The sequence below is a fragment of the Austrofundulus limnaeus genome, unplaced genomic scaffold, assembly GCF_001266775.1.
Source record: "Austrofundulus limnaeus strain Quisiro unplaced genomic scaffold, Austrofundulus_limnaeus-1.0 Scaffold109, whole genome shotgun sequence".
NCBI lineage: Eukaryota > Metazoa > Chordata > Actinopteri > Cyprinodontiformes > Rivulidae > Austrofundulus > Austrofundulus limnaeus.
The window spans coordinates 1,098,119-1,116,302 of NW_013952511.1; the positions used below are offsets into that span (position 1 = coordinate 1,098,119).

Consider the following 18,184-nt stretch of genomic DNA (forward strand, 5'->3'; position numbering starts at 1 on the left):
CACACACACACACACACACACACACACACACACACACACACACACACACACACACACACACACACACACACAGGAGCATATAGAGTCAAATATCCACAGTAGAATATAAACCTTTTGATCGACCGAAGCTCATAAAGGTTTACAAAAATAACAAAATGGACAAAATGCGTGCCTTTAAAAAAACACACTCATAAACCACAAACAGCCAATAGAGCAAAAAGAAATGCATTCATACCAATTTGAGAGATGTTTTTTTTTTCCTGTAGAGACAGATCCTTTCCTCTATTCCCTCTTAAATCTAGAGTAAATGTCAACCTCAATACTCACTGGGAAAGAATGATACAAATGGTGGAACGGGGGAGCAGAGAGTATAAAACCACAATAGGTAATAACCATTCTACAGTCAGGGCAGATGAAAAATGACCCCATAATAATGTCTATCAACTAATCAATGACAAACATGTGCCAACTATTTCATGACTGAACAAATAAAACAGTTCAAGGCAATAAAAGTATGAATAAAGCATAAGGTAATTCATAAAAGAAACCCTAATGCAATCAGTTAAGGTTTCCATCAAAAAAAAAACTGCTGAATAACTTTGTTTAGATATTCAGACTGAGTGGAATGCATCATGGGGAAATATAAATGAAAATAAAAAACATATAAAACAGGAATAAATTGTAGAATCATGTTTATAACAGAGAACAGGAATAAACCTCTTAGAGCTGATTTTAAAAGAACTTGAAAATGTGCTGTATGTTCTCCCCCTGCACCTACCTACCTACCTGTCTGTCTGTCTGTCTGTCTGTCTGTCTGTCTGTCTGTCTGTCTGTCTGTCTGTCTGTCTGTCTGTCTGTCTGTCTGTCTGTCTGTCTGACTGTCTGTCTGTCTGTCTGACTGTCTGTCTGACTGTCTGACTGTCTGTTCTGACTGTCTGACTGTCTGTTCTACTCTTTTTGGACCTTAGTAAATGTTTTAATCATCAGCTTTGTATGTCTAAAAGTGGCTAAATGATAAGTTGTGATGAACAGTCAGCACTCTTTTTAAACATTGTTTGCTTCTATCACAAAATTTCAGCTCAATATTTCTTAAAACAGATGAACTAAAGCCATTTGGAATCAGCTGTGGCAGCCAACTAGAATTTTAAAATCAAGTGCTTTTCTTTATTTATAAGCACCAGTGATACTTACAGAAAAGTCTAGCTCCGCCCCTAGCACCATGACTAAGACTCTTAGATTCAGTTTTTAAGGCAAAAATGATAGTTTGTCTTTCTTGTAGAAATTGCTGTATAGAAGATGATAGGATGGTTTGAAAAAAAATAATTTAAGACGTATAGTATTATATGTGCATTCATTGCACTTAAAGGGAAACTTCTGACTGAAGTAGAGGTTGTTAGTATAATGCTACATTCACACTGAACGCGTTTTGAGCAGCAAAAATGCATCCAACGCCTCAAGTTGGACGCTCTACATTCAGACCGGACAGACGCGCGTCTGAAGAGGGAGGAGCGTCTTGGTTTTTTTCCGGTCTGTCTTCGGAGGATGAAATAAAGATAAAATAAAGAAAATGACTTTGAAGAGCAAGCAAACGTTGCGCACACCAGATGATTAATTCACCAGATGATTTAGAGGTGGTTTGTTCAGTTATTTTTCACCACTCCAGGAGCTGYGAGCTGACAAACGATTTTTTCGTCCCGAGCCCAGTTCAACACCGCGGTCAGTTTAACGAGCTGCTGACCCACATCAGTGCTGATATCTCCAGCCAGGACACCAACTGTAGACGGTCGATTTCATCTAAAGAGCTCCTGTCCATCTGTGTCGGGTTCAGGAAACTGTCACGTGGAAAAATGAGTCTTTCTGATTGGTTGCTGCGGTGCGTCAAGCAGCAAAAGTTCAGATTTTTGAAGTTGGGCGTCGGCTGCTTTCGCCACACTGCACACACGGAAAATGCTCTACCGCTACCCACCACTTCCTTGCGCGCTGTGCTAAATGGACTGGACGTGCCACAAGACCCCTAGAGGCATACCCACCATAGACTTTGCATGTAAACTGTTCACTCCTGCAGCTCAGAACACGTTCAGTGTGAACGTAGCATAATAGTCTCAGTAGTCTCAGTAGTTGGTCTAATAACTGTAACAGACAGAAATCTTAGTAAATTGAGGTTTTAGAAACAAAAATAAATTCAGTCAGACTGTCAGTTAGTCACTATTTTAAGCAGATTTCAGCCCTGGCAAGTAACTCAAACTCCAAATTTTCATACTAGTGTAAATACAATTCTGAATTGGCTGATTCTGAATCGCTGCACTTATAGTTTATAATGTGCTAGAGGCGTGTCATAAAATTGTTTCGTCACTGTTTTCTCAACTGAACCACAACTGTGTTATTTTGCAACATTGCATGTGCTGAGGCTCATGACTGTGTCAGAAAATCTGATCAGCTGAGATTTGTCATCTACTTGTATTACTTAAAAAAACACTACAGCAAAACTTTTCTTTTTAAACATGAAATTCATTTGATACAATTCTCTGTAAAATGAAGACGAGAGTGCAGAGAAGTACAAAAGCTAATGTATTTATTGGATGTTTTAAAAACTACTCAAAAATATATATAGTATAATATTGTGCAGAACCGAATTGTATAAACATGATAATAATTTTACATATGGCAACTCTGCAAGCCCAAACACATATCACAGCAGGCAGCAGTACAGGCCTGACATAGACTGTAGAGTTTTGTATTGTTTTGGTTGAATAATTCAATCCAAACTATTCCTTTAAAACTGCAAATGAAGTACAAAAAATCCTCATATCTCATTCCAATATTTGATGATGTTAGTGTAGATAGAACATATTTATTATTTCAAGTGTGACACTGATTTTACCTGTTTGTAAAGGTGAACATGAAACTGGCAGATTAAAGCAAATGAACTGAAGAGGCAGACAAATGATGTGACATCATGATCTGCATGACATGTCTCCTTTTCAAAGGCCCTAATCTYTGCAGAGCACTGTGTCTCAGTGGCTCATCCGTCACATGAATTTATGCCAAAAGCCTAGCTGGCAGTATTATTTATTACTTTCATCTGCAGTATAAATCAAATGATTAATTCTTGGCCAATTATTTCTTAATTTATTCTGCTTCTTTCTGACATAATTAGGAGTTTTAGTCAGTGGAACGTGGAAGGCAATGCAATTTGGCCTCTTTGAGCTTTAGTTTGAAGTATATTATGAAAAAGCTAAAAATAAAAAGAAGATAAAAGAGGAGGCCATTAGGACATGCCAGTTAAATCTCATTAGCTCATGCCATAAACACTTATTCTAATGAGGAGAGAGATTACAAGTATCATTTACATCATTTTACTCTTTCAGTGCTTCACCATCACCTGTAGCTAAAGGTTAATTTACTGTAAGTGAGGAGGAGGCTACAATTGTAGTAATGATTGTTCTTCTTTGAACAGAATACACATGAGCAATGTTTTTAACATGTAAGAAAGCAATTATATGTCTGTCCAAAATATTTGTCATATTTTTTTTATTTCTCATTAAGAAGTCAGCTTAGTTTTTAGGTTTGCTAGTGTGAGAAAAAAAACAAAACAAAACTGCAGCTAAATTAAACACTGAGGAAAATATGGAAATTTTTCAAACTAAAACACCCTGCAGACCATTTTAAATAAAATACATTTATATAGTTTTTTAAGTAAAAGTTTTGATTATTTGTGCGCAACTTGGTACTAAATAATCTATGGATCGTTACTGGTCCCTGGCCCAGTGATTGAGATCTCCTGCCCAATGACACTGTAAATGAGGAACAAATTGTGACTTAAGGTGATGATTTTGTGCAAAATTAGTACCATACACTATAATTTGACTACCCTCCTTTAGACTCTTCCCAATCATTAAGAGTTAGCAGTAACTGTAAGTACTCAGCATGTTTGCACAACATTAGTTTAGACTTCCTGAGGTTCCCATCTCCAAAGCTTTGGTCTGCATGAAAAAGAAAAGGTTGCACAGCCTGATCAAAAATGTGCAGCACGTTTCCACCCCGGCAGTAAACCACCTGCACTAAATACAGCTGCAGTATCAATCAAACCAATACGGCTCGTCTCATGAGACTTAAATTGTTAGTTATTAAACACTGGATTGGCTATAAGAAAATCAGATGAGCTGTCATTTCGAGGCAAACATATCAGACTTAAACTTGCAATGAAACATCCTGCCTCATTAAAAAAGTCAAGTAGATAAGAAAGGGAAAGAAGCAGCGAAGGACAAACTCTGTGACAGATTTCTCATTGTAAGAATGTAATCTGGCATTTATGACTGCAGTAATCCCAGCCTATGGAGGAGTTGTGCTGTATTAGAGCTGACATAGCCTGGTGATTTATTTGACGAACACTGGCTTCGTGGGAAGTATCACATTATTGTTGTGGCAGCTGTAGCTTATGCACAAGAACTGCTGCAAGTGATGGAGAAGTCTGCATGTGTGTACGGGATTGTTGTGCAACTGAACAGTGAGCATGTTTTTCTGCATGTGTGTGTTAAAAAAAGAGTGACTGTGTATCCAACATGTTTGTGTGCCTGTATGTGTGTGCAGCTGCCACAAATGTGGGTGCTTTCCATTTTGTGTGCTGAGGCTGGAATTGGCCTGTCAGTCTCAGTGAAATGAGGAGAAGAGAGAGACGACAGGTGTCGGGACTGTGAAAGAGATGGATGAAAGAGCAAAAGGAGGAGGAGGAAGAAAGTGAAGTTTGTGCAGCTGATGAGAAAGTTTGAATCTTTTACTCCAACATAGTAAATACTAACACAAGTGCAGTGAAAATATTCAAGCAATGTTTTGGTGGGATCTAGTTTTAGCAACAAAGGTATTTGGGAAAATAAAAAGGATTGAGGGTTGTGAAAGAAGAAAGTCTGACTAAAAATGTTGAGACTTATTGACAACAATTAGCTCTCTCAAAATAAATAAATAAATAAAATTTAAAAAATGGACAGAGAGAACATGCAAACTTTACCCAGAAAGGTCCCCGGGCCAGGATTTGACCYAGTGACCTTCTTGCTGAGAGGCTTCAGCTCTACCAAGTGAGCCACCGTGCCATCTTCTTTTTTTTCAATAAAATTCATTGGGCCTCATGCAAGAACCATTTGTATGAACAGATTTGTTCTTTAGTTGTGCGTACGTGTGATTTAGGAGAACTTGTGGCATTCACCAACTTTCTCGCGTTCTAAGATTTTTTTCAGACACGAACAAAATCCACGAGTGGTCCAGACCTGTGGTATATTTTACGAGCAATCTGCTGTTATCCAGACAGATTTTCTTCACTAATAACTTCATATTTCATTAGTTTGAAGATATTTCGAGTTGAAAATAGATCACACTCCATAATTATGTTGACAATAGGCTATTGTGTTGAATTAGAATTATAATTTTAAATGTAATAATGTAATGTAATTTAAAATGCTTTCTTCAAAACATCTGACACCACTTGCGATGGTGGGGGTGACAGCCGGGGGGTCCAGCGGTGCGCGACTGCTCTTCTTCAGAATAAATTAAATCTATGTAACACAGTTGTTTACACTTAAAGTAAAAATATTTGACCAAAGAAAAACCAGAGTAGGAATAGCGAGAGAGATAAATATGATTTAGATTTTTATTTCTGTGACTGTATAGACGACCCACGGGGGACACAGCATTAACAGTGCATTTCATTCCTTGGCTTTAGCGAAACTTTAATTCCACATGATGCTGCTAAAAATGACAGATTTTCTTTTCTGGATCTCTGACAGCAGGACTTCAGTCTCTGAACTCGTGAAGTTCTTCTTTTTTACTTTGCGGTGTCATTTATGAATGGACTTCCTGGTATGTGGGGCAGGAACATATAGCCTAATAGGCTATGGTGATTTTGGGGTGGTATTTATGCAAATCTCCTCTCCTCGAGCACGAGCACCTGATACGCATTCATCAGTTTACGCAGCTCATTTACACACTTTTCCTGAAGATAGAAGAGTTGTTGAATCTGACGTGACATGTTTGTACAAACCCTTCATAAGAACAAAAAGTAAGAGAAATTTAGGATAAGAATACGAAAATGTTCTTGCATGAGGCCCAATGCTCCTAAAAGATTGTAAACAGCATGAAACATTGTCGTGAAGACATGCTGAAGTGGGAATGTTGGAAACAGTAGGAGGATCTTAAGATAGAGGCCAGTTTCAAGGCATTTAGACAGGCTATGATGCAAAATATTTTTTTATATAAACGTACACAGCATGTTCATAACAACTGACGTTAACATAGTTATTTGATAGTGGTATAGAATTGAAATATGTCCACCCCCTTTAAAATGCTTCTGTTAGGGAGAATTACTTTATGTATTTTGAAATATTTAACAAGGGTTGACCTTTATACTACTTAAATCTTTTCATAAGATTTTATTCTCATATCTTTGAATGAAGCAATCTTAAGGTGAATAACCTTACCACTATTTTCCATATAAATTTATTCCAAACCTAATCTTGACTGCATTGGACTGAGACATATTAGACACAACCGTTAATCCCAGCAGTTTGTTGTGGTTTGTTTTTACAGTGTACGAGAGAACAGGGAGAATGGAGCTCTAACATAAAAGGATGCATTTTGTTTTGCCCTGGTGTGAAGCGTTCCCCGTTGCTCTTTCTCTCTTTAGATTTGCTCCCAAAAGGTCCTGAAGATGCAGCCTATGAATATTTCACTAAACTGCATTCTCAGGTTATCAATTATAAAATGCCATATTCCTATAAATATTCTAAAAATACAGCTGGACTCTGCCTCTTCCTCTGTGCATTAAAAATTCATACACACCTAGCAAACTGCTAAATCGTCTACTGTGCCCGACACATGTGGAGACGGAGTGCTGGAATGTGTGCAGGTGTTTCTCACCTTTCAGAGTGTTTTATTTGCATGTTTTTGTTATTGTTGTGTTTTCTGCTAAATTTAAGCGCCTGAAGTATACTGTACAGTGTTTTGGCAGACAAGGTCTCTAGAAACTTGGATAGTGCTGAGTGATATCGACACTATGAATCAGCGCAGACTTCTGCTACAGTGTGCCAACAATAAACATTCACACGTCCCGTGTGCAGCCTCCAATATCATCGATGGGCTTTCCCCCTCACTCACCGTGGCGAGATGTCACAGCCTTGTTGCATGAAGGCTCCCAGAGAAAACCACAGCGAGTTGAAGATGCCAAACTCATTGGGAGGCTGGTCAGTGGGGCCCTGCTCTGGGGCCCCCTCCTCTGGTTCCTCTGCATGCCACTCATATGGGCTGAAGCGACTCACCTGCCGGGGCACAAGAAAGGGGATCAGATCATTGTGAAGATCATCGGGGAATAAAGCAGGATAAATAGATTTAAATGTTTAAACATATCAGTTGTTTTCCTTATATCCAGATATGTTTTAAACTGTGGAGCTGATATTAAAGTTCAAATGAAATTGCACTGCAAAAATTGTCTTACGATCTTATATGCAGCTAAAAAACACATTGGATGTTTTTTTTTTTGAGACTATACTAAGTACAAACAGATTGTGTTATATAATTAATTTTGCTAGCCTGGAATTTTTTAATTTTATTTCAAGAAGTCTTCATAAGTGCAACAGTCTGACTGCACTGGCAGATTATTTCACTTTATTTGAGAAGATTTAGACTATAATCTAGTGCTTTAAAACAGATTTTTCAAAGCTAATGTTTGCAGTATAGGCAGACTTGTTATGATAACTTTGTGTGCTAATGTAAATAACTAAGGTCTAATTATTAAAAATGAGTGGTATCCCTATAACATTACATCAGGCCCTATATCAGCACACCTCAAATAATTTAGACCAGTTATGCTTGATGCCATTTCCTCTTTCGTTTTGCATGTAACTGAGGGGAATAAACAAAAAAACTTATCCTAAACTTTAATTTTTGAATATACAATCAAAATCCAGCTTAAGAGCTAATGTTTAAGTGCCCACTCACCAAAAACAGGACAACACTGACTCCAATATAAGCAAACACTATGCACATCCAAATCTCATAAGCCAGCGGGTCCAGAAAAGAGAAAACGCCTGGTTTAGACTTCTGGGGCTTCTTGATCATGATGGAAATTCCCAGCGACATGAAGGGCTTCGAGAAGTCAATCACTTCCTCCCTCACCAGAGTGATGGTCAGCGGGGCCACAGCAATTTCTGCTTTCTGTAAAAAGAGGGAAGGGAGTTCAGTTCGGCCACATTATTATACAATTAATTCTTCAGAGACTAAATTAAAAAAAAAAAACGTAGCAGGAGACATTCGTGAACCAAGAGAAAAGGAAGCAGAGAATAGAATTAAAGAATTAAAAGAGAGAAAGGTTGAGAAAAAAATAGAAGAGGGCAAAGCAGAACGACTGAGGAGTAATTCATACAGCACATCGGCCTGAAAGTAACACATCTAGAATATAAATTAGTCAGCAAGGTCCAACAAATGTCTGCGTGCTGCCACGGCACTCGTACACACATTCGCACAATTTGTAGAAGAGTCATAAATGTTCTTGCAGTGCTGAGTGTTTCTGAATATCTTCATGTCTAAATATTTACAGTTGTAAATGAGATGAGATTTAATAATTAGAGACACACAAAGCAGGTCTGATCTAAATAAATAAAATCAGTCAAAAAACGAGAACAGTTTAGGATATTAGACTGATGTTTTTATGAATCCAATGAGCTCTGATATTTTAACAACGTGGAAAATCAGGAATAAACACAATTTTTTTTCTGCTTGGCCTTCAGAGGAGTCAGACACTTTTGCTCTCTCTCTCTCTCTCTCTCTCTCTCTCTCTCTCTCTCTCTCTCTCTCTCTCTCTCTCTCTCTCNCTCTCTCTCTCTCTCTCTCTCTCTCTCTCTCTCTCTCTCGAACCTGTTCCTCCTTCCTGCTTCGCAGCTTTTTCAAGCCTTTCTTCTACCTATCATCTGAAAACAAAAGGAATTATGGATCTGGTCAACTGGTCTCTGAATGCAATCGACACTATTTTTTCCACACTGAGATTGGAGCGAGGGTAGTGCAGCTGCCCAGTGGAATGTTGATGGCTGGTCAGGTCGCTGGTTCTTGTGGGGGGTTGGAACCTGATCTGTTTGCTTTCCATTGAAGACGTGAAAGATTTGTACATATTTGGATTTATGATAACTGGATTCCTGCTGATCTGCTGTGGAGCAGTTCTGGCTTTTCAAAAAATGAAAGCGATCCTGACAGCAGTCCGTGTCTGTGAGAATCTGTCAGGAACCTTGGACGGAATCTCCCATATTGGAAACGCACAGACTCTGATGTTGGGGGGTATAAGTCACAAACTGGATGGGATTCTGACAAGAATCTCAGTTCAGCAGCGTGCCCGTGAGTAGGAGGATTACACCTGGGTGAAGTTTCAGATGGAAAGATAGGCGGGGAGGTGATGAAATTCAAAACATTTGGCATTTTTCGCCATTACAGAGATGCAGTTAAAGACTGAAAGCAGTGAAAAAATCAAGGCTGCTTGTCCCAAAACAATTATGTTTATCTTTCAGATCCCTGCAGCAGCTGACTTTGGCGCTTGACAGTTATTAAAACTTCCCCTGGATGACATGAGAACAAAGGCTTGATTCCCCATTCCCTTCCCCGTATCATCCGTGGGTTTAACAGTCCGAAGGCTGAGGTGGTGGTGACAGAGAACTGAACTCTGGTGAACTGAGCTTGGGTTGATAATAACTTGTTTTGGACTCTGGAGGTCTCTGATTGGTTCCAGCATGGAGTATTAACCTGAAACGTCACCGGGTCTGCTGCATCCCACCCTGTACCATGTGTTTGATTCCACCCTTCCACCCCCACCCCCCTTAGCTGCCTTGCACTGAGCAAGTGGGTTTTTTTAGCGTATGATTCTGTGTTTATGTGTAAACATAGGATCAGAGCATCTTTTAAACTCATTTTTCCTATTGTGTGTATTCCAAGCTGCAAAAGGTAGCGTGACCATGTTGCGAAAGACCTGGGCATTYGTTCTCCCCAATGTTTGTTATGGATGTGTAATAAGAATGGGTGTTCTTAACTGCAAGTTCCTAGTCTGTGTATTCACTGACAATGGCAATAAAACTGATTCTGATTCTGAAATATTCAACAGTAATAATAGACTCTCTCACTTTGCTGCTATCAGACCAGAGTGGAGAAGCTAAAGCTGTTTTTTGTCAGCGATACTACATGATGAATTAGACTATCAAGTTAAATGACTACCTTGTATTAAGTGCAGGGGGAGAAAATAATGGCTGCCGTGTGAGTTTTTTCCTGCCAACAAATTACCTGAATTCTTTGTCTGCATCATCAAATGTTCATTCATGACTGAGAGCTCAGCTCAGGTGAACAGAAACACAAAATTGGCTACAGGAAGTGATTCATAATTTTTTGTTTCAAACATTTCTGTGTTACACATTTTTATATGGTTTTCAAAGTTGGGAGTTGTATTTATTTTTATATTGAGCACCTGGTCACTTTTATTATTTTTTTTATCATGTTGCATCTACTGAATGCCCATGTCTTGTGTCTTTTGGAACAAAGCTGACTTGCTTCATTGTAATCAAATTAACCTGCGAGTACAAATAAAGTGGACTGATTGAAATTTATTTCACCCATAAGAAAAGTATCCAAGTAAAAGTTATAAAACTGCTCACAATGATTGTGAAAGTAAAAGTACTTTTACATACAGTCTAAGAAATGAACTGTTGAAGCAACTTAACCACATTGTGTCAACTGGTTCCACTGAGCAAAGTTGAGTAAATGTAAAGCAGACATTTTGTGTTGTGTTGTTGCCTCTTGACCAGGTCATCACTGCAAATGAGAAATGGTTCTCAGCTGTACCTATTAAAATCGGTTAACAACAACAGCAACAACAACAATGAATAAACCCATAACTTGGTTAAGTAAATTCCACACATAATTGTTTAGAGTACATAATCAACTCCTAACAGGACAAATTGGTCATATTTAAATTTGAGCGTGCAAGAAGGTGATAAATTTTAAAATAAAGAAGTATTATTTTCATGTTTTGAATGTAACAAAAGTTATTGTTTACAAAAAATACTTATAACAACTACTGAGTCTAAAAAAACTACTTAAGAACTGTAACAAAGTAAATGTACTTAGTTACTATACACTTCTGATAAGGAAAACTCTGTGATTTCATTAACACAACTACAAAATAAATCTATCCCATTTCCTTCCTTACCCCATACACAAGCTCGCCCACCATGCCGTTCCATATCTTTGTCTCGGCGTCTCTGGCTCCGTATTTGCCATCAGGCACTATGGAGATCTTGTATTTGATTCCGATGTGTTTGGCGATCTCTGAAGCCAGGTCCACGCAGTATCCCTCGAACTGGTCRTTGCCTTCGTAGAGTTCCCAGTTCTTCTTCAGCATCACATACGGACCCTCCTGGAAAACCAGCATAAGGGGAGAAATACAGCTGTTTGGAGGAACATAGCAGAGATCAAGAGAATCCAGCAGCTTGGGAGCAACATATACAGTAGCTCCCAAATCCTAACAGAGACAAATGTGCCACTGATAAAATTAGACACATATTTGTTTTTAAAAGACATTGTCTCAGGCTGACACTTTATATCTTCTGACTTCCATCATCCTGTTTTATGCTTTTATCTGATTCTATTTGACTCCACTGGGACTTCAGTTTGACTCAGTACAACTCTCCAGCTGAGAAGACAGAAGTGAATAAAAGAGACACAAATACAGAAAGGAGGAGGCTGCTCACTCGTGCTAAGAGGTAAATGGATTTTTTTGTGCATGCACTTAAAGATTAAAAAAAGGAAGTAAACACAGACAAACACATTAATATGTGCAAGAGATCTATAAAGAGCATAAACCCAGGCAGCGCTGTAAATGACAAGACATCTTTCAGAAGTGGAGCGTTATGGTTTTCTGCTCGAGGCGGCTCCCTCTGTAATCCACATGAAAGCGAGCCTATTAAATTCTTATCGAGCTCTTTTTAATCAGCCTAATCTCATCTAATTAATCAAACAGGCTTTTGTGAAACAGTTTATGAAAATAATAAAACACAAAAACACAATAACATGCTTTCAGATTGAACTGTTCAGTCAGAAACAAGACAAGTGCAGTTTAATCAGAGAAGACCTTTTTTTCACACTGAAAATAAAAGGGGGGTCAAATGTACAATAAAAACACTTTGACAGAGATCCAGACAGAATACACAGAAGAATCTTCAAACCAAGAAATTAAATTACAGTGAAAGCAAGTGCAGCTTGAAGGCAGGCAGCGTGATTATAAATAATTGTACAACGGGAGCTGAACACCACCGACAAAACCAGCAGAGGTTTAGAAATGGATCACATTTTACTTGATAAATAAGAACCACTCACATGGATTTGTCTGGGCATCAAATAAATAATAATAAAAAAGGAATTATTTTCAATAAAACGAGTCAAAAAGTTAAACTTTATCCTATCATAAAACTACTCCAGAATAATTGTGACGTGTCTTATTCTGGAAGTYGTTTTCTACACAGATATTTCAGTCAGCCTCCGCTGGTTTTGGTAAAAGTGTTCATTTCACAAGTTTTCAAGCAATCACTCAAATCATTTGAAGTAATGATTTTTTATGAAAAAAGTTATGACCAAGTCATTTCTAACTTGTAGACAAGTCTTTGAACAAACTCACTTTGGATAAATAGATTTAAATTCTGACCGGAGTAATAAACTTAATGGCCAGTCTGAGCAAAGTCAAGACGAAAGTGTACTGCAGCTGTTTTAGAATATCTCCAATCACAAATCATTTACAGGAAAACATTTAACATCACATAGTTATTTACATTTAATTAATCTGTTATAATCAAGCACTAATAGTGACAGCAGCTTTTAGCTTTAGCATGTTTACTTCTGCCTGGGGCACTTCCTGCAGGAATATAATATCATTTTAATTTTCTTATCCAATACTTAGTATTGACACTAATGTAAAAGAGATGCTGCAGATTTTCACACTGATGTTTTAAAAAGGCGGCAATCCAGTTTGATCTTAGCCCGATTTAAACAAGCTGTTAGCTCATCATTCTGAACTCACCTAAACTTTATTTTTTTCCAGTTTGAGGTAAAACGTGAACAAAACCAAGATGTTTGATATTTTCAGAATTGTTCTTTTATTCACKCTGTTATGACTGAGACTCCATAACAACTAATCTGAGGCAGTTCAAAGAGCTTTTACAAGTAAGACATTCATTGTTCATAACCTTAGAACCTCACTTCAAATCATCACATTTATTATTTTGACAAACTGGACCTATATAGTAAATACATTAAATATTATATATTCCATTAAACAATAAAATACAAKCTTTAAGTAATGTTACATGCTACATTCAGCTACACACAAAACAACCAACTCACTAGGCTTGACTCTTTGTGTTTCTGGTTACTGACAGTGAATTTGTCAACAACAAACAAAAACYACAGTTTCTATTTTCAGATTGAAGTGAAGTGTTGTGATGGCTCTAAAATCTTGCATAAAAACAATTACAGAAATAAAAATAAATTAAAAATAAAGAAAACATTTATTTATCACAATACAAATTTTAAAATGTTTAGGTTCCACTTTAATTTTATACAGAACTTTTTCTTTTTGACACATTATCATCATCATAATCATCACCATCATCATCATCATCATCATCATCATCATCATCATCATCATCATCATCACTGAATACATAAAAAAACCCGCTCCACCTATTGATGATCAGAGCAAACAAAAAACCTTTCTCCCCAAATGTCTTCAAACACATCAGCACTTGTATGGCTCATTTTATCGACTCAACATGAATCATAATGTTAATGAACAGGAAAAAGAWCCTCTAACAGCTCCACAGAGTCGTTATTAACAGCACTCTGCAGCAGAGATGACGATCAGRGATGAAAACATTCTATTAAAAGCAGTCGACTGAAAGTTTGAACCAACTTTTTAATTACATGTTACTGATGTTGTGCAACCAGGTATCTTACAATAAATATCTATGTCCAGATCACTTGTTTACAGTAAATCTTTTAAGGAAACTCTTTTGGGTTAATTTAAAAGAGGGATGGTGATGTTTGGTTCTTGCATGTTGCAAAAAGTTTGTTTTAATATCAACATGGAGGACTAAAAACTTTCATCACTTAATCTGGATTTCTTACATAAAGAAATCAGACATATTAAATATACATTTGATCTGACAAGTGACGTGAATTTAAAATGAAAACAGATACAAATTATGTGGAAGCTAATTCACYTCAAATCCCTTTTGCAGGTCTATTATTCACAAATACATATCTTAGTTTTAAGGCAGGGCTGCTGGTGACTGATTTTTTTTTTCGTGAGATATTTGTTTGTGCATGAAATTTATGCCCCTGGGATTAAATCGTCATCTTTTAGTGTTGCCTAATGTGGCATCATGAGTCAGGGCGAAGCCAGAAAAAAGAAGTGAGAGGAGGTGAGAGGAGAAGAAGGAATGAGCGCAAAAGTCAGAAGGTTGAGGGAGAAAAAATAGTAAGGGCAAGTAAGAGAAAGATGACAGAGAAAAGACGGGTGTTTGGTGCTGTGGTCCTATTAAAGTGCAGAATAAAGATGAAGACGACTTGAATACAAACAAAGATGGCTGCAGTGTTGAGGACATGCAAAAAACAAGCATAAAAATGAAGCAGAGATTTGGAGAAAACACAAAGAAAGAAAACACAAACACTGGAAAGGATAATGGGTGGGTGATTAGAAGACAAAAACTTAATAGGAGCAAATGGTAGAAGCTGATAAGACATAAAATGTTCCAAACTGGAGCCAAAAAGACAAGCAGGACTTGCTACACAATTCTCTTGGCCAGCCAGTTAAAATATTAATTAAAAAGTATCCAACTGTGCAGTGACTTAAGTATCCAGTTATTCATTTGACCTGCCAAACAGATTCTCATTTTTAAAAAGCCAGACTGTTATGTAAAAGTTTGCTGGCCACCAAGACATTGGATTAGCCTTGGAGAAATCTCTTGCTATAACCAGAAAGGCAAGCCAGGCTCTCAGTCTCCCAATCTGCTTCAGTCACTGAGCTTTACGCTCAGCCCATTTAGCAGGCAGTTACTGTAATTATGGCACATCATCTTCATGTGTGGCCAGAGAGTCAGCTTCATTGTCTCCCTGCAATTTACCCATAAAGACTAATACTCCATTTTCACAGAAAGCGTTAGAAAATCTAAGAAACAGAAATTGTACCAGAATGCAGTTACACAGCAATGAAGAGCTGCTCGACCGATGGAACTATCTGATCTGCTGTGGCTCTAAAGGTCTCTGTGGGGCTTTCTTTGGACTTTGGTTGCTTCATTGTTATGAGAATTATTGATCAAGATCACTTAAGTGATGACAAGAAAGTTGACTGCTTGAGAGTGAAATGTCAAGAATTGGTTTAAAAATGTTGCACAATTTCCAAGAATTTATAAGTGTGTAAAACCACTCCTTTCAGATCTCTTTAAAAAATGGCATTCCAGATATTACAGTTTAACTACCTTTACATTGTTTTTATTTTTATTTGAACTTTATTGGTTATGTATATTTGATTAAAATAAACTCCATTATAATGACAGCTGACCTAATTTCCAGATGAACGGTCTTAGTTGCATCTGATCACAATTGAAAAAAACAAACTTTTTTTTTTTACATTTTGTGTCCATCATTTCATAAACAACACATTTAGAATCAAATTAATTTGATTAGAATCTTTAAGCAATGTACAAATTTTGTTTTGTCTGGAAGTAAAAGTACAACCATGGAAAATACAAACATTTCCCACACCATACACCCAGCTGTAACGTATTAAACTCTAATAAGTAAAGTACACAACACCCAGCTTGTCACCGCCCATAGATGCACTTTGCTCCATCATGTTGGCGCATGACTAAATATACATCTCTGACCAACATGGCAGGACATTTGCATTTAAAAGTACTCATTGCACAATAGTGAAGACTGCTTAAAAATAAACGTCAAGTAAAAAACACAATCTGCACACTATTTGTCTTGTACCAAAGCTTAATTTGTGCTTAAAATCAATAAACTGTAAGCAAAATTTTGTGGATGGCTGCTAACATGTGTTTGATGGCTAAAGGTCAACAATGGTGACATACTGTATGTGAAGGAGCTGGAACGTATTTACACTGGGATTTGTCAAGTAAAATATCAAGCTAAAAACTGGGTAAGGCTCAAAAAGTAAACTTATTGGTTAAGAAGTTTTTATGAAATTCCATCACCCTGCTTGATCCATAAAATTGTTTCTTGACTGTGGTCTCAGTTTTTCTTTTCATGTTTTTATTGTGTGTGTTTAGCGACAAATTCATGTTCATATTTTCACCTAAATGTCTTCATCCTAACTCTGCACCGGTCTGATTCCGACACATTTGTTTCCATGCAGAGCCAATCAGCCTCAAGCTTCTTAGTGGTTTTTAACAGATTCCACTGAGTGTTTGTTTACACTGAGCGCCTTCCCACATTTCAGAACTGCATTTAAAACTAATGAAAATCCACAACTATATGAACCCTTTCAAATGGCATAATTTGATGCATTTCAGTGTGACTTTTTAAATTAGATTTCATGCAATGAGTCCTTCTTAATGGGATCATAAACATGTCTTGTTTTTCATAGGGCAAATTCTAGCTTTAACAATCACAAAGCCATCTTAAAAGTGTAAGACTAATTGAAGTTGAGGCAAAATAACAGCAACTGCGATATTTTTGCCTCAAACAAACACCCCTCTCAATATTATTAGCATTTCTCTGCTCTTGCTTGGTGCAGTGATTCAGAAATCCTCCGAGGAGAACTCAAAAACAGGAGAGGAAAGTTGACTGAGCAGGCATGACTGAGTAGATTTCCAGAGTGACAGAGCAGAAAAATGAAGATGGAAGGAGTGTGGAATCAAAAGGTGAGGGAAGCAAACTGCAGGACACATAACAAGTCCAGTAAACTCGCCTCCCACTTTCCTCGAGACAGAATGACATCAATGAAATAAAGAAATGTTGTAAATGCAGTAAATCCAGATTACACTTTGAAATAAGAGCAAAGTGTTGAGGTGGTGTCCTTTTAAAAAGCAGAAAATGATGTAAAATTTACAGTTTCTAAAAAAAATAAAGTTGTGCAGTGAATTGTAAAACCTTAACATAGAGCAGAGAAATCCTTGGAGAGCTCTCATCCAGCTGAGGCTTTTCTGCTGAGAGGAAGCAGGACGCAAAGAGCAAGGCAGCTCAAAGCCTTAGACTTAAAACACACTGACCAAGAATATCTTTTTCATCACTTAAAAGTAAACAGTCTCAGAAAAAAAAATCATAAACAAAACATCAAAAATGATTTAAAAGAACAAGAGAAGCAGTGGTAAAGAGATACACAAAGAGTCTCTGTACACCATCGGAATCAGTCGGGTTGCTGTGCCTGTTCCAGGGTTCTCCTGCTCTGTCTCAGGATCAGTGTCGCAGCAGAGGCTTCCTCATCATCAGAGGCTGAAAAGAGGAGGAGGTGGCTGAGCTAATGTTAGTCAAGGCCTGCTGAGGTCATCCACAGAGAAACATGTGGGGAGTGAAGGTGCATGGACGTGGAAACGAAGGGGGGGGGGGTGCGGGGAGCTGGCAGGGATGAGTTAAAAGAGAAACAGGACAGAGATGACTGAAATGGAGGGAGGACGGAAGTTTGGGGAAAAGGTCAGTACAGGAGCAGACATGAGGGGGTGGGGGGCAGTGCAGAGGGGAACGAACTCTGCAAACAAGACTGTGACTCATCTTTTCTACATTTACATAAATATAATGCACAAGTACAACAGCAGATGGACATGAACAGTGTTATATATTGTAATGCTAAAACTCCGGTGAGATACGAAGTTCTTACAGGGTTAAAATTTAACCATTCACTTTGTTTAAATTTGTCGGTGTGTTTGCATCTTTCTAAACTATTTCCTGCAGCATGTCATCAGTGACTGATTATCCCTGTTTCCAACCACAAGAGGCAGCGTAGTGTGTGATCAAATCACCCTCTTTGAACTGCTTCCATTTATAGTACTGCAGAACCTGCAACCATGGGTATTTTGGTCACCCTTATCCGTTTTCTGGATGAAGTAATGCCCCTTGAAACAAAAAAAAAAAAAAAAAAAAAAAAAAAAAAAAA

The 18,184-nt window shown here is 37.7% G+C and overlaps 1 protein-coding gene across 6 annotated transcripts in view; it reads right to left on the reverse strand.

Annotated features, from left to right (window-relative positions):
• The window catches only part of gria4a (glutamate receptor, ionotropic, AMPA 4a), a gene marked incomplete at its 5' end in the record, with an annotated part of 137,621 nt that overhangs the window by 39,327 nt on the left and 80,110 nt on the right, over positions 1 to 18,184 (reverse strand). For 5 of the 6 annotated variants that reach the window (XM_014014059.1, XM_014014058.1, XM_014014062.1 and 2 more), the window contains 3 exon segments: positions 7,144 to 7,304; positions 7,984 to 8,199; positions 11,225 to 11,431. In XM_014014059.1, coding sequence (XP_013869513.1) covers positions 7,144 to 7,304; positions 7,984 to 8,199; positions 11,225 to 11,431 — 584 coding nt within the window. 6 annotated transcript variants of the gene reach the window in all.